This window comes from Hemibagrus wyckioides, linkage group LG10, assembly GCF_019097595.1.
Source record: "Hemibagrus wyckioides isolate EC202008001 linkage group LG10, SWU_Hwy_1.0, whole genome shotgun sequence".
Classification (NCBI taxonomy): domain Eukaryota; kingdom Metazoa; phylum Chordata; class Actinopteri; order Siluriformes; family Bagridae; genus Hemibagrus; species Hemibagrus wyckioides.
Genome location: NC_080719.1, coordinates 15,222,215 through 15,237,416, shown reverse-complemented (window position 1 = coordinate 15,237,416; position 15,202 = coordinate 15,222,215). Strand labels below are relative to the sequence as shown.

The 15,202-nt window shown below is 40.2% G+C and overlaps 2 protein-coding genes across 5 annotated transcripts in view; one reads left to right on the top strand and one right to left on the bottom strand.

The window, feature by feature from the left end:
* Window positions 1-1,331: 1,331 nt before the first annotated feature.
* On the top strand, window positions 1,332-9,790 carry hnrnpm (heterogeneous nuclear ribonucleoprotein M). Of its 2 annotated transcripts, XM_058400653.1 has the most exons (15): window positions 1,332-1,554; window positions 3,509-3,681; window positions 5,183-5,903; window positions 6,029-6,122; window positions 6,231-6,464; window positions 6,639-6,792; window positions 6,897-6,946; window positions 7,022-7,082; window positions 7,313-7,414; window positions 7,519-7,560; window positions 8,012-8,083; window positions 8,161-8,265; window positions 8,350-8,936; window positions 9,031-9,082; window positions 9,409-9,790. In XM_058400653.1, exons 3-15 carry the CDS (start codon window positions 5,872-5,874, stop codon window positions 9,570-9,572), a joined length of 1,749 nt encoding a protein of 582 aa, XP_058256636.1. In that variant the 5' UTR covers window positions 1,332-1,554; window positions 3,509-3,681; window positions 5,183-5,871; the 3' UTR covers window positions 9,573-9,790. The 2 variants fall into 2 exon arrangements, with proteins under 2 accessions (XP_058256636.1, XP_058256637.1); XM_058400654.1 differs by lacking the exon at window positions 7,519-7,560.
* Window positions 9,408-15,202, bottom strand: part of rabgap1l (RAB GTPase activating protein 1-like) — a 104,281-nt gene continuing 98,486 nt past the window's right edge. For all 3 annotated transcript variants that reach the window (XM_058400648.1, XM_058400650.1, XM_058400651.1), the window contains 5 exons: window positions 15,068-15,172; window positions 14,175-14,258; window positions 13,934-14,005; window positions 12,856-13,053; window positions 9,408-12,315 (listed from right to left, as the gene is read on the bottom strand). In XM_058400648.1, coding sequence (XP_058256631.1) covers window positions 12,181-12,315; window positions 12,856-13,053; window positions 13,934-14,005; window positions 14,175-14,258; window positions 15,068-15,172 — 594 coding nt within the window. In that variant the 3' untranslated portion in view covers window positions 9,408-12,180. The remainder of the gene's footprint in view (window positions 12,316-12,855; window positions 13,054-13,933; window positions 14,006-14,174; window positions 14,259-15,067; window positions 15,173-15,202) is intronic.

The following is a 15,202-nucleotide window of genomic DNA, read 5'->3' as shown; positions in this document are numbered from 1 at the left end:
CATATACACAGGGCCGTGCATTGTATAGTGTTTATTTATTTATTTTTTTGTTCTCACCCTCAGCCAAGAACCACAGTGGACCTCTCAGCTGAGCTCTGATAAACCAGCAGTGCATTTTTACCCTCCAAAGTAACATGTGAATGAGTCCATTTGATTCTTTCATTACAAAATGTGCAGAAATGCAAGTACACACATGAGGATTATGCTGTATTTCCTGTCTCCTTGACCCTTGTGTTCTTTTTTTTCTACTTAGCAAAAGATGTACTGTTCAGTCCTATTTACAGCAGACAAAACATAATATTGAAAACAACCGTTGTGTGCAATCGGGTATAAATGAGAAACCTAGAAAATAAGATATGGAGGTAATATAACAGAATGAAATACATCTATTTGTTACAATTGTTGGTGACAATTGATAAGTCACTGTTTTTGTAATCTGTTTTTTTCTTTTCCAAAACAACCCAAACATACACTATATTGCCAAAAGTTTTGGGACACCCCTCCAAATCATTGAATTCAGGAGTTAGGCTTGGCCCCTTAGTTCCACTGAAAGGAACTCTTAATACCAAGATATTTTGGACAATTTCATGCTCCCTTTCATGTTCCCTTTTGTGGGAACAGTTTGGGGATGACCCCTTCTTGTTCCAACATTACTGTACACAAGTGCACAAAGCAAGGTCCATAAAGACATGGATGAGGGAGATTGGTGTTCCCACAAAGTTGGGAGCATGAAATTGTCCAAAATGTCTTGGTATGCTGAAGCATTAAGAGTTCCTTTCACTGGAACTAAGAGGCCAAGGCCAGCACCTGAACTCAATGATTTGGAGGGGTGTCCCAAAACTTTTGGCAATGCAGTGTATTTCCTGTGGAACATAAACTGGAAATTTGCCCTCTTTCCCTCATTCAACAGAGAGAATGAGCCACGTACATAAAGTTCAATACTAAACAACAAACATTTTTGTAGTATGGTTGCATTTACAGTAAAATGGCTGGAACAGAAAATAAACGTTAATCTTTCATCTCCAATGAATGCATATCTCCAGTGAATCGGAGTCAGTTCAAAATAGAATCGATTCCTGATTAATCCGAATAACTTGAAAATATCAGAATATTTGAGCCACCAGAGATATGACTGTATTTACAAACGCCTCTTATGTCAGTGTTAGTGATTTCTAAAAAAACAAACAAAAAAAAACAACAATTTACAAAGAAAATAATTGTAGAAGAGACCGTTTCAATATCGACGATATCTGAATCGGCTCCACAACTCATTCGACTCCTTTGATTCAGCTTTATATTGGTTTCCCATCATGCTCTGCTGTCCTCAAATATCCATTTCGTCGCGCCGCCGCCATTTCAACCGTCCGGGAGCGCAACGAGTAGAGCAGCTCATTGTAATAGTATTGCTTGACAAACTTATAAGTCATTTTTAGCTATTACGCACCGTTGTCCTGTTCATTTTTTTCTTTGCTATTTGGCGTTAATTTGCATGTCCGGAACAGAAGAAGCGTCGAAAATGTCGTCTGAAGCTGCACCAGAGAAACCAGGCCAAGGGTAACGTCCTGCTTTGAGATACTCTTTGTCCATAAATTTTTTGCAGATGGTGTTTTTGTAATCATGCTGACTAAAATGCACATTTATGGTTGATTAGTTGTCTTTGTTTTTTTTTTTAGCAAATACATTATTATTGTTTTTGACTTTTTAGATTGACCAGCTTGAAGAGAACATTAGCTAGCTGGCTAGTTTGCTAACAAAGCCCATGGCCATGTAGGCCTACTTAGCTTCCCAGATGCTAGCTAGCTGTTATTTACATCCTGTTCAAAACAAACTAGTTAACTTATTATTTAGGCTTGTAATATGCAGACAGTAGTTTGAAAACAAGCGTGCTTGTTAAATAATACAACTTTTCTCTCTCTTTTGTTAAACTGCACGCAGAAAGCAATGCCTTATCTGACTAGCCGCGACTAGCTGTGGAGTCGAGTTAGCTAGCAGCAGTGTAGCGCCAAGATTCATCATCTCCACATAACGATAGAGGTTCTTCATCTCCACATAACGATAGAGGTTCTTCATCTCCACATAACGATAGAGGTTCTTCATCTCCACATAACGATAGAGGTTCTTCATCTCCACATAACGATAGAGGTTCTTCATCTCCACATAACGATAGAGGTTCTTCATCTCCACATAACGATAGAGGTTCTTCATCTCCACATAACGATAGAGGTTCTTCATCTCCACATAACGATAGAGGTTCTTCATCTCCACATAACGATAGAGGTTCTTCATCTCCACATAACGATAGAGGTTCTTCATCTCCACATAACGATAGAGGTTCTTCATCTCCACATAACGATAGAGGTTCTTCATCTCCACATAACGATAGAGGTTCTTCATCTCCACATAACGATAGAGGTTCTTCATCTCCACATAACGATAGAGGTTCTTCATCTCCACATAACGATAGAGGTTCTTCATCTCCACATAACGATAGAGGTTCTTCATCTCCACATAACGATAGAGGTTCTTCATCTCCACATAACGATAGAGGTTCTTCATCTCCACATAACGATAGAGGTTCTTCATCTCCACATAACGATAGAGGTTCTTCATCTCCACATAACGATAGAGGTTCTTCATCTCCACATAACGATAGAGGTTCTTCATCTCCACATGAGTCGTGTTTATAGTTTGCTTGTGTTTAAGCTAATAGTTTGCCTGTGTTTACTTTGGCTGCTGCTACATGTATTTTGGGCAGGTCTGAACCGGCTGGGGAAAAATGGTTCATGTTTCCCACATGGAAATTCAGATTATTTTTTTGGGGAGGGAAATCATGGATATTTTTTTCTAAAATGCAAGCTATGAACTTTGCCATTGTATTCTTTATATTCCTCAAATATTAGGGTCAGTTTTCAAATAAATGAAGCAATCTTATTGCTATTTGTTGGACCGTTTGCACCAGGGCACAAAGCCAGCTCCATAAAGACATGGATGAGTGAGTTTGGTGTGGAGGAACTTGACTGGCCTGCACAGACTCCTGACCTCAACCTGATAGAACACTTCATCCCAAACTTGGTATCTTCATACCAAACTCGCTCATCCATGTCTTTATGGACCTTGCTTTGTGCACTGGTGTGCAGTCATGTTGGAACAGGAAGGGGTCATCCCCAAACTGTTCCCACAAAGTTGGGAGCATGAAATTGTCCAAAATGTCTTGGTATCCTGAAGCATTAAGAGTTCCTTTCACTGGAACTAAGGGGCTGAACCCAATCCCTGAAAAGCAACACCTGAGTTCAGTGATTGAGAGGTGTACCAAGAAAGTGGTCAAGTTAAGCTTTCATCAACACTACCTGGAAAATCTGTAGATCTTCGTGGAAGGATATCAGACTTTTTTTCTCTCTGATGCAATTAATGTACTTATATTTTGGAAACTGGACATATTGTTTATAATGCAACTTGGAAGAGCTCATAAAAGTGAATGTCTTATTTAGATCTTTTTTGTCTTTTGTAGAAATGCAGTGAATGGAAAGGCCAGCCATGAGTCCAGGAAGGAGAGAACGTCTAAACGAGGAGGCGGTAGATACGAGCCCTATGCCAATCCCTCTAAGAGATACCGGGTTTTTGTTAGCAACATCCCCTATGATGTCAAATGGCAGGCGCTGAAGGACCTAATGAAAGAAAAAGGTAAGACTCAAGATTAGTTGTAGTGGGGTTTTCTTTTCTGGAGGATTTGGTCCCACTTGGGAGTTCAGTGGGTTAGTAAGTATGTATAGAATAGTGAGTACTGTAGGGTGCTTAGCAAAGCCAGGTTGGCACCAGGTTTGAAGGCTGCTGTGTAGAAGTTAATATAAAGCATTTGTGGTTGCGGTTGTTCATTGGCTTAAATTCCATTCTGTATACGGATGCAGTAATGCGCTCCTTCAAGACTGGAAATAATGGCACTCTAAGTGATGTACAATGCCTGTAGAGCTTTCTCTGAGCTCTCTGAAGTTTCTCACTTTGTATTCGGGTTCATGGTTTAGAGGCGCTCATTGTGCACATTTATGCTTCATGTCCTAAAACCTATACAGTTTAGCCTGGCCCTTTGCTGGCTAGGATTTCTTTTTAGTGCTAGTCACGAATGAGAATGGGACCTACATTTATCATGTCTTGATGAATTCCTTGCTTTCCTATTAAGTTGTTGTACCACACTTTAAGTTTACATATTGGGATTAAAATCCTCAGAGCAAGACCTGAGGCTGATCTAAGGAAGCATAGGCCCACAGAGTTAAGATTTTGTAGGTACTTATTTATTTCAAGGAAGCCCCATGGCTTATGGTGTGCAAGCATGAGGAATATGTTTCGTGTCATTTGGAAATTGTTGCTTGTAGAATTAAATTGCATTCTCTTTTTTTAGGTATGCCACAGTGAATGTTGTCACAGCAGATCTTCACATTGTACCTTTGCCTGGAATTGTCAGTTTTGTTGGGGTACAGGTCTACAGAGCAAAGCAGCTTCTTAAGCTCGTCTTTTTCACATTGGAGATATGGGCAGACCCTTGACTGCATGGTTGATCTTGTTGGCATTTACCATGTTTTGTTTAAAAAAATGGAGCTATATGTGGCTGCCTTTTAGGTGTTAACAGTCCTTGAAGATTAACACAGAGTTCAAAGGCCTCTACTGGCATTACTGTGATTTCCTTTTAGAGGAGCCGGTTTGGTCTCAATTTTGGGTTCTCCTTTAGGTAATCATAGATGGTGCCATTGTGGTTGGGTATGCAGTTGATACGATATTGAGAACTGGCTTGTTTGTCAAGACTAAACATGCTCGGTAAAATTGTGTTGACTGGTTGTACAGGTAGTTTACTAATTGTGATCACACTAACTTTCAAAATGCAGCGTTAGTTGCCTAGTGAAAAAAAACACCCAAAAGGCAATGCATAAAAAAATTCTTAAGGATGGCTCGAGAGGTCGTAAATCTTCCGGTCATTTACGGTGTAGAGGTTTCCAGCAAGGACAGCTTAAGAAGTATTTTAAGGTGGCAGCTTGCTTCTTGTAGACCTGTACCAGAATTGTGGTGCTGGGGAGAGGCTCTGGACTAGCAAGCCGAGCTCACTGTGACTGCCTGGTTGTGTGTCTGCTCTAAACTCCCATTGTTTTCTCGGCTTCTCTCCCTTGGTGTGTGTCTTCTGGAATCTGATTTGTAGTGGGTGAGGTAACGTACGTGGAACACTTAATGGACGCGGAAGGCAAATCAAGGGTAAGTGCAAGAGACGAACCTCCATTTGTCCGCTTGAGTTTTCTTACTACATCTCCTTTCAATGTGGGGCATTCAGACTTGGGTTTGAGAGTTGAAAATGTCACCGTGGGTGAATTTTGGCTGAATGTGGATGCTGACTGTGGTTCAGAGTGGAGCCACAGGGGGTGGTTCTCAGCTCCATCGTAATTCTGGCTCGTGTGCTTTCAGTCCCACTGTGGGCAGCATTCTGAACTTTTATTTTTTACTCTCACTGAGGACTGAAAGTAGTGAGTGGTGTTCAATACATAATGATGGTTAAAAAGGCTTCAGTGAGTCTTAACAGCAAAATAACAGATACTCAATTCAAGTGGAGATCAGGGAGGGAACATTTGTTCTGGTTGGCAAAACTGTTAAAATTTGTTCTAAGCCTCTGTGTGTGTGCGCATTAAGTGGAATGAAATAGATCTGTAACTTTTCTTTAAATTGCAAAAGAACACCACAAAGAACAATGTAAAAGTAATTTTAGTATTGAAGCATTTTTTGTTGGGTTTTTTTGTAGAATAAAGATATTTTCAAGAATGTTTTTATATGTTGTACTTCAGTTCCATCACTGTTGTCTAACTGTAGCCATTTGTCTGTTTTGTGCTCTTCTTGCCTATGCTGATGCTCCATGGTCCAAAGGGTTGCGCGTACGTATTATTATTATTATTATTTAGATATATATTTAAATGTATTTCTTTTTTTATTCACTCCATTATTTATTTATTTATTTATTTATTTATTTGGAAAGTCTCTGATTTTCTTGACCTTTCAGGGTGGTTGAATTTAGAACTGAAGAACTAATGAAGAAGGCTGTTGATAAAGTCAATAAACACAACATGAATGGACGTCCTTTGAAAGTGAAAGAGGTCATTTTTGGAGTTCTTTTTTTATAAACAACAATTTTAATGTAATAAACTTCCTTTATAATGCCTGTGTTGATGATGGCTCATTGTTGTCATTTGTGCTGGTCACAGGATCCTGATGGAGTGATCGCACAGCGCGAAGCCCACAGGGCACAGGGTGGTGGTGGAGGACCTCCTGGTGGTATGGGTGGAGGAATGGGTGGTGGAATGGGTATGGGACCCGGACCTGGTGCTCCCCCTATGGTCAACATCCCACCAAGTCTCATGAACAATCCAAACATTCCTAATGAAATCATTCATGGCCTTCAAGCGGGCAAGATAGGAAGCACAGTTTTTGTGGCAAATGTAAGTTGTAAATTTACCATTAGCACAGAGAATTATTTGGTCTATATAGTTCATTAAAGACAAGCTTACTTCAGAGCATTTTGCAATATAAATAATTATTTAACATCAGAGCTCATGCTGATCACACTAAAGCATAGGTTTTATAGCATGTACTAAAGAGGCTTTCTGTTGCAGCTTGACTATAAGGTGGGCTGGAAGAAGCTGAAGGAGGTGTTCAGCATGGCCGGGGTGGTCGTCCGCGCTGACATCCTAGAGGACAAAGACGGCAAGAGCAGGGGCATGGGGACGGTCACCTTTGAAATGCCTATTGAAGCTGTTCAAGCAGTCTGTATCCTTTACACATAGAAAGTTTCTGTAAAGCAGGAACGGTATTACACTCGTGTCTCGAAATGTTGTTTTCTGAATGTCTCAGTTCTCCTTAACTTGCATTAGCCATGTTCAACGGCCAGCTCCTGTTCAACCGAACCATGCATGTTAAGCTGGTGAGTCATTAGTTATACTAGGGGAAAATTGTGAGCTTTTAATGCATCAGTATGCTAAAATTGTTGATGTTGCAGGATGAGAAATCTATGCCCAAGGGTGACTTTGCACCCCCTGAGAGACCACCTGCACTGCCCCGTGAGTAAATTTAAATGTAGATATCTAGTGATGGTAAACATATTTAACTACTAGCTTGTATTTCTCAGAAGTACATATGACTTATTAGTATCTAGGTGTTGTGTTATCAGTTTTTCTGCTGTCAGTGCAGTGCTGCTACCCAGTTTCAGTTTTTCACATGACATTTAAATGTAGCTATGTGAATTTGTGCTATGCAAACAAACATCATCCTCTTCTCTGGTGATATGCAGGTGGTTTGAGTGGTATTGGTCTTGGGCTGGGACCTGGTGGACAACCCATTGATGCTGCACAGCTGAACCGTGGTGGAGGGATGAGCAATATGGGGCCCGGAGGTGATGAAGCCTTACTTTAGTGTATTTCTTTTTCTTTGCTCGTTTGGCATGTTTCCATACTTTCTCACTGACATCTCACTCTTCATTCATTCATGTTTCTGTAGGAATGGAAGGGATGGGATTTGGTGGCATGGGTAGAATGGGAGGTATGTTCACTCAGGACATCAGCCATACATCATTCCATAATCATGTCCAGTCAATTTATTGATATTAAAGTGCTTTTCATTTTCAAAATAGTTTATTTAATGTCTGTGTTGTAACTAAGTTACTGAGAGCCGGTTGGAGGCAAATTTATTACAACTTTAAATGACTGTGATGTACAGGGTTGCTACTTGAGTAGTGGCAGAAAGATTAATATTACAGAAGGCTAGTATGTGTTGTGAGGAAATGTTAGTGAACCCTGAATTAGAGGAGTTTTAAAGATGTCAAAAGCATAGAGCATAGCATTTCTAATGAGGATTTTAATCGGGGAGTGCATGCCCTAATGGTTATATTACTGTCGCTTCTAAATCTTGTACTTAAATGTAGTTATGTTTAGCTGTAAGTACTTGCTGCTTCACTTCTGTAAATTCCAATCACTTCCTTACTGTTCTTAAGGAATGGATAACTTTGGAGGTGGAATAAACAACATTGACCGATTTGGGCCATCCGGAATGGGGAGGATGAATGGTGAGTTGCAGAAATGTGTAGTAAGACTTGATCAAAATTCCCGAACCTCTCTCACTAACTGAACTGTCCTTTTGCAGACATGGATCGTGGAATTGGGGCAGCCTTTGACAGAGAATTTGGTGGCCGTAATGAAATGGGGATGTCCCGCAGTAACTTTGGAGACTCTTTTGACAGAGGAATGGGTCTGTAAACAATGACTTTGCACTTCTATTTATTGTTGACTGCAAACATTCTGAAAAACAAACTGAATGCTCTCTGTTCTATAGGTAACTCCATGGGAATGGATCGCATGAGTTCTGGCATGGACCGACTGGGTGCCAACATGGATCGCATGGGCAGCCTGGACAGAATGGGGATGGACCGCATGGATCGTGTCTCTGACTTGGACAGGATGGGTTCTGGCTTCGATCGTATGGGCACGGGTATGGATCGACTGGGGCCCAGCATGGACAGGCTTGGATCTGGCCTGGACAGGATGAGCTCTGGCATGGACAGGCTGGGTCCATCCAGTTTTGACCGTCTCGGTCCATCCAGCCTGGAACGCATGAGTGCCGGCATGGATTTTGCCTCCCCAATGGGCATGGACAGAATGAATGCTAATCTCGACCGCATGGGGTCCAACTTTGAGCGCATGGGCTCGGGTGGGTTGGACCGCTTCCCAGCCCCAGGAATGGACCGCATGGGTTCCAGCATTGACCGCATGGACCGCATGGGCTCTGCTGGTGTGGGAGGACAGTTTGATCGAGGTGCAGATATGGATCGTGGCAATTTTGGCAGCTTTGGTTCAGCGGGGCAAGGAGGGCCAGGAGCTGGACCCAATGCCAGGAAGGGCTGCCAGATCTTTGTCAGAAATGTAAGTACATAAACCACTATAAAGTGAATTAAAATCTTTAATGAAGAACGTAAAGCAGACTTCTCACTCTGAAATGTTTTATTGTTCTCTGCAGCTGCCGTTTGATTTTACCTGGAAGATGTTGAAGGATGCCTTCAATTCTTGTGGTGAGAGGCAGAACTTAATCATTTACCAGCTTCATGTTCTTTTTAAACACTGGTCTTTGTAAAAGTCATTTTCCCAAAGTGACTTCCTGTTAAATATATAATCACTGTGTAGGGTAGAACTTTATGGTATATTACTATAAGGCATGTGCCCAAATGCCTTGATTCAAGTGTGTGGTAAATAAGCTATTTAAATTATTAAAGCAATGTGTTTAGTAAACAATTAAAAATTATTTCTAAACATTCAAATGTTGTTTTTTTTTTTTTTTGCCATTGTAATAAATAGTAGTAGTAGTATTGACACATGCATAATTGTTGATCTACACCAGGTATGGTGCAGTATGCTGATATCAAGATGGAGAACGGCAAGTCCAAGGGTTGTGGTGTGGTTCGCTTTGACAGTCCCGAAACAGCAGAGCGCGCCTGCCGCACCATGAACGGCTATCGACTGAACGGCAGAGAGATTGATGTGAGGATCGACAGAAATGCATAATCCCCCAGCGATCCTGCCCCTGTCTTTCTCCTCTTCTATACACAACGTTCCATGTTTTTTGTTAATTACATTTTTCCTAGTGCAAAACTTGTGCAGTTTTAGTTTTTGCTTGCTTAAGTTTTTAGAAGCCAAATTTTATTTTTCCCCTCACTTTTTATCCTTGTTCTACTCAGAAAGGACCTTTGGTAAAAGGTTTGACAATAAATCTCAAATGTTGAGACTGCTTTTTGGGTGTTTTTTTTTTCTAGGACACATTGTGTAATGTAGCAATAGATTTTCCTCATACTGATCAGGCATAATATTATGACCACTGACAAATGAGTTTATCTATCAGTGTTATCATGGCACCTGTTAGTGGGTGGGATATAGCAAGTGAACATTTTGTCCTCAACGTTGATGTGTTAGAAGCAGGAACAACGGGCAAGTGTAAGGATTTGAGCGAGTTTGACAAGGGCCAAATTGTGATGGCTAGAAGACTGGATCAGAGCATCTCCAAAACTGCAGCTCTTGTGGGGTGGTCCAAGGGAAGGATCATTGGTGAACCGGTGACAAACTGGTCCGATCCAAATAAAAAAACTAAAATGTGGCTTAACAGTTCTGAGATTTTACTACATTATTAGAACTCTAATTGGTTGAAGACGAAGAGTTTTCCTGCTTTATTTAGTTATGGGTTGAAAATCATTCCTTAAGAAACTTGCACCTAAGGGAAAATGCAAACAAAAAATGGCAAAAATAAAGTTTAGACTTTAATGGAACAGGAATCGGGGTTTATTTGTCACAAAGTTGTACTGGGACAGGGTGGTGTACCTGTAATTCCCATAATAACCCAGCAATGGCCCCTGACTCACACTGACAAATCTTAAAAAAAAAAAAATCCTATTAAATCAACCTGCTATGCAAAGAGTAGAGATTGCATGTGCTATTGGTTAATCTTAATCTACTGGCAGGATGCAACTGCAGAACAAAAAAAAGAGATAAGTATACAGATTTTGACCACAGAATGACAAAGGAACAATGAAAGTGTATCCACAATAAAGACATGACATCTTGTTAGCGCGTTAAGATCCATGCGGTTTAAGATAATTCATAAACGTCGACCTTTGAGGAAGCTGAGGAGTGAATCTTGGAACAGAGAGACGGACACTAACGCTTGTTCTAGTTGAACTGTACTATTGAATACACAACAAATAAACCGTCCTCAGCAAGACTGCTACAATATCACGTTTTCCTTAAGAATAAGTCTGACAAAAAAATTGGACATAGAGTCGCCTGTGTGGGGAAAGTCTGTGAAGAATTCTTGGCACATTTATGACGTGTGGCTCCTGCTATAGGGACACACACTGTTTTCCTAAGCCTTACATTAAATGACTGTGTACAAACCACTGAATTTGTAGGAAGGAGTCTCCGGCTCACAAACCCCAGTGCTGAGGTTGAGCCATGCCGCTGTGTGCTCTCAGAGGCTCGGGTTATTATGGCTCCAGCCAGGGGGGGTGAGCACGAGCAGTACAGCAGGAATGTTCGAGTTACAGTCGTGTAAAACACTGTGCTTTAAGCCATTAATATTTACAGATCTTTAAATTCAAAAATAGTAAAGTAAAAAAAACCAAAAACAAACAAAAACACTCCTCTCAAAACTGTACAAGATTAAAAAAAAGAAAAAACAATTAAACATGTAGTTATTCACATGACAAAACAAATACATTAGTTATGACTATATAGAAAAACAGATATTTTTAGTCTGAATGCAGTATTCCCTCTCTCAAATAAAAAAAGAGCTACAATTACAAACGTGTAGATAAACTCTTAAGATAAAATCTTATTAGTAATGTTATATAAGGAATTCTGTCAGGAAAAGTATAACAGTCAACAAAGGTGAATAAATTGAGTGCTGTGCAGTACTACACACCGCCACTAGGGGGAACTGCTGCACTGCTGGACACACTGCTCCTATAATCCTCACTGCTGTCTTCCAAAGGACTGAGAACTCTGGATAAATATGACCTCCTTCTAAGAAATGTGCAATGGCGCGGTCACTGAAACCAGAATTCAACACACACCTGACTTCATAGTAAAAAGACCAAAAACAACAACAAAACAACAAAAAGCCACAAACCTTTACACTCTGCTTCAATCTTAAGATTTAGAAAACTTGTGGATTTACCATTGTGTGAATATAATTTTTTTGTGTTTTTGGACTGCTTTCGGAAATGTAATTCAGGTGATTTGTGCTTAACAATACTAAACAGACGTCTCTGTTTAATGGAGTAATAACATATTAGCCAACCTGACTTTACTAAAGAAAGGAAAAGCCGCTTCAGTGGCTTTATTTTTTTTCTTTTTCAAATACTCGATATCTGTAATGAAAATGGTTGCTCCATCATAAAATGAAGTCTGCTTTGCCACAGACCTCCATAAACTAAACTACTAATGCTCCGATCTACAGATCAGCAGGTGGTTCAACCTTCCTATCCATCCGACTCCCCTGTGTGAGAGGGAATACTGCATTATCACATGGTGTTTAGTAGTGTTTGAACAGCCTCTTCCTTCCCATGCATGTGCCAGGCAGATGAACCGCTCCTGTCTCACCGGGTGAGGCCTGTACGAGTCCCTATTGCCCCTCTTTGGGTGAGGAAGGTGCCTGACTGCTTGCTGAAGTCTTCAGGGATCCCAGTGTTTTACTGAACCAGGAGTTTTTGGCAGCTTGGACTTCAGTCATCAGCACTCCCTTCTGATGTTCCAGCTCCTAATCAGGGGGAAAAAACACAACTCATCAAAAAGGGAATGTGAAAAAGTCACAAGGATGGATAAAAGTATTAAACATCCAAGGAGAAATCATACAGAGAGGGTAAAAATCCCTAAAGTGTTTCTCAAGTAAAAGTACAGTTACACAACTAAATAAACCCTCTGGTAAAATAAAATTGTGATATTCTACACTCAAGTTAAGAAGTGTGATCTCAACACACACAATGAGGTCAGTTACTGATTTAAAATAAGTTACTATGGGTAAACGTGTGACTATTTAACCAAAGAACACATGAGTCAAGACTTATTTACAGTAGCTTTATTTACTTGCATAATAACACTGATGATACAAACTACCTTGAGCTGAATGCTAATAGCTAGCATTGTCAATACAAAGTGCATTTATAAGTCCAAAGTGTATTAACAGATGTGTTTTAATTCTTTATTTACAATGTGCCTCAAAAGCACACTAGACTCTTTGTGTGTGTGTGTGTGTGTGTGTGTGTGTGTGTGTGTGTGTGTGTGTGGGCTAAACCCTGACCTGGATCCTGCACTTGGCCTCCACCAGCTGCAGTTTGGTCTGAGCCAGTTCCAACTCCAGCTCCCGCAGCTGAGCCTTCAGGGAATCCTTCTCCTCATCCAGGTCAGAGTCACGGTTGTCCTGTGTCACTGCGGGGATGTGCAGGGGTCCATCTTTACTGAACACCTCCCGACATCGCTCACACGCCATCACTTTACTCTGAGAGTGGATACACACATACACCAGTTAGCATTAAAGTTTGGGTTTTTATATAAACAAAGAAACAAATAAAAAAATGCTTGCTTGATTACCTCTAATTGCTCTATGTACAAATGTGCAAATACAAGACCTACAACACTGGTTTATCAGTGGAATGGATGTGTAAAATAATTCACATAGTATAACTGAATCAGAATTGGTGTTTAAACCAGTGTAAGTTTTGGTGATTCACAGCACAGACACCTGTGATGCATCCATCAGGAAGTGGTAGCTTAGTGGTTAAGGTGTTAGACTACCCATCGGTGTCTATTTACAGTGAAGGAACCTCAGTCATGAAATTGTGTAATATTTTGTAATAAATAATCTTAATCAAATAGGTTTCTATTATAAACTTAGTTCTGAACTAAATATTTTCTTGTGAAGAATGATAGACTTGTCTATTTACAGCAGCATCAATGACAAGCTCAAAAAATTAAAATCTACTGAACACTTGTGAAAATTAGCTGAAACATACGACAGAGAAAAAAAAAAGAGCTCGTGGCAGGACATAAGAAAACACGGGCAGTAGACAGATGTCTTCTGTCTGATTGGTCAACTGCTTGTAATTTGCATTATGTGAAAACCAGTTCATCTTTTATCACTGAAGTTCTTGCAGCTCACTATCCCACAGTGTATTTTCCACTACTCTCCATCTATAACTGAGAGAAACTTTGCATTTGCATGCAGTGAACTGGACATGTCACCTAACATGCTTTGATAGAATTGAACTATTAGAAAATATTTGACAAAAAGACAAAGATCACTTTCCTGAATTTAACAGAAACTTCAACGTACGGCCAAGATGACTCTATGGTATGAAATATTGAACTGGATATTTTACCTTCACAATATCCAGCTCCTCCTTGGTGGAGGCCTGCTGTTTCTCCAGCCTGGTGCTCAGCTGAGAGCAAATCTGGAACAGACAATAATAAACATGATCAGCTTTCAGCTCACACATCATCTCTCATCTTCACTAAGAATCCAGAGAAATAACAGAAATGTGTCATTTATTCTAGTAGAGAAATATGAATGTCAGGATTGATTGGCTGACACTGAGGATTTCCTGAAACTGTGCAGGTTACCTGTTTATACTCCGCAATGATGGCTGTGGTCTTCTTAATCTCCGACTCTGCTTTCTCCAACTCTCGTCTGAACACCTCCTTCAGCTAAATACAACACAGCAATATATTATGACTTAGTGTTGTGAGAATCCAAAGAGTGACCAGAAATTTCAAGGAAACCCTGCTTACACAGATATAACTTACTGCAGGAGAGAATCATTTAGATGAGATGATTAAAGGAAGACTCTGGCGTTAATGCTACCAGACGTGTAAACACTTCATCTGAAGAGCATGTGAGTCCCCTGTCACTTACAGCTTATGAGAGCTTTTAAACCTTATGTACTTGGCTCATTCTCTCTGTTGAACTGTTGCAGAAGCATATCGAGGCATAAGGAGTGTTGGAAACATATGTACATAAATATATATTAGTTTCCTCACTAACTGCTCTTTCTCTCAAGGTAAAAGACAAAAAAAATTCACACAATGTCATATTACAATGTAAGAGCAACACACGTCGTCCTTAGACATGAATCACTTCTTGTAATGGAGAACGTTACCTCTGACTGCTACAACACTCTGAGACTGGAGACCCCTTCCAGAAATGTTAAACATCTCACAGAAAACTTCAGTATATCAATGATTATACATTTGTATTTGTTTACATAAAAGCATGTTTTAATGCATTAATGACTAGACTACAATTATGTGGAGGGTCCACCATGCAAGTCTAGGTGTAAGGTGTTACACATGACAGAAACAAGAATGTATTAAAACAAGTGAATTAATATAAACCTTCTGTCACAGAAAATTCTTAAACACCTTGTAACCTATCAGAACAGAGAATTTAACAGTGCTGTCGGATATGAGATGATCAGCTCCAGACAGATTTAATGAAAAGTATTTCTAATGCAGACCTGAGCCGTCTCTTCCTCCTGTCTCCTCTTCTCCTCCTCAGTCTCCACCAGCCGTTGCTTTGTGCTCAGCAGCTCTTTGTTCAAAACGTCAGCCTTGTCCTCCGCCTAGACACAAACACGGCTCCATCTAAGTAC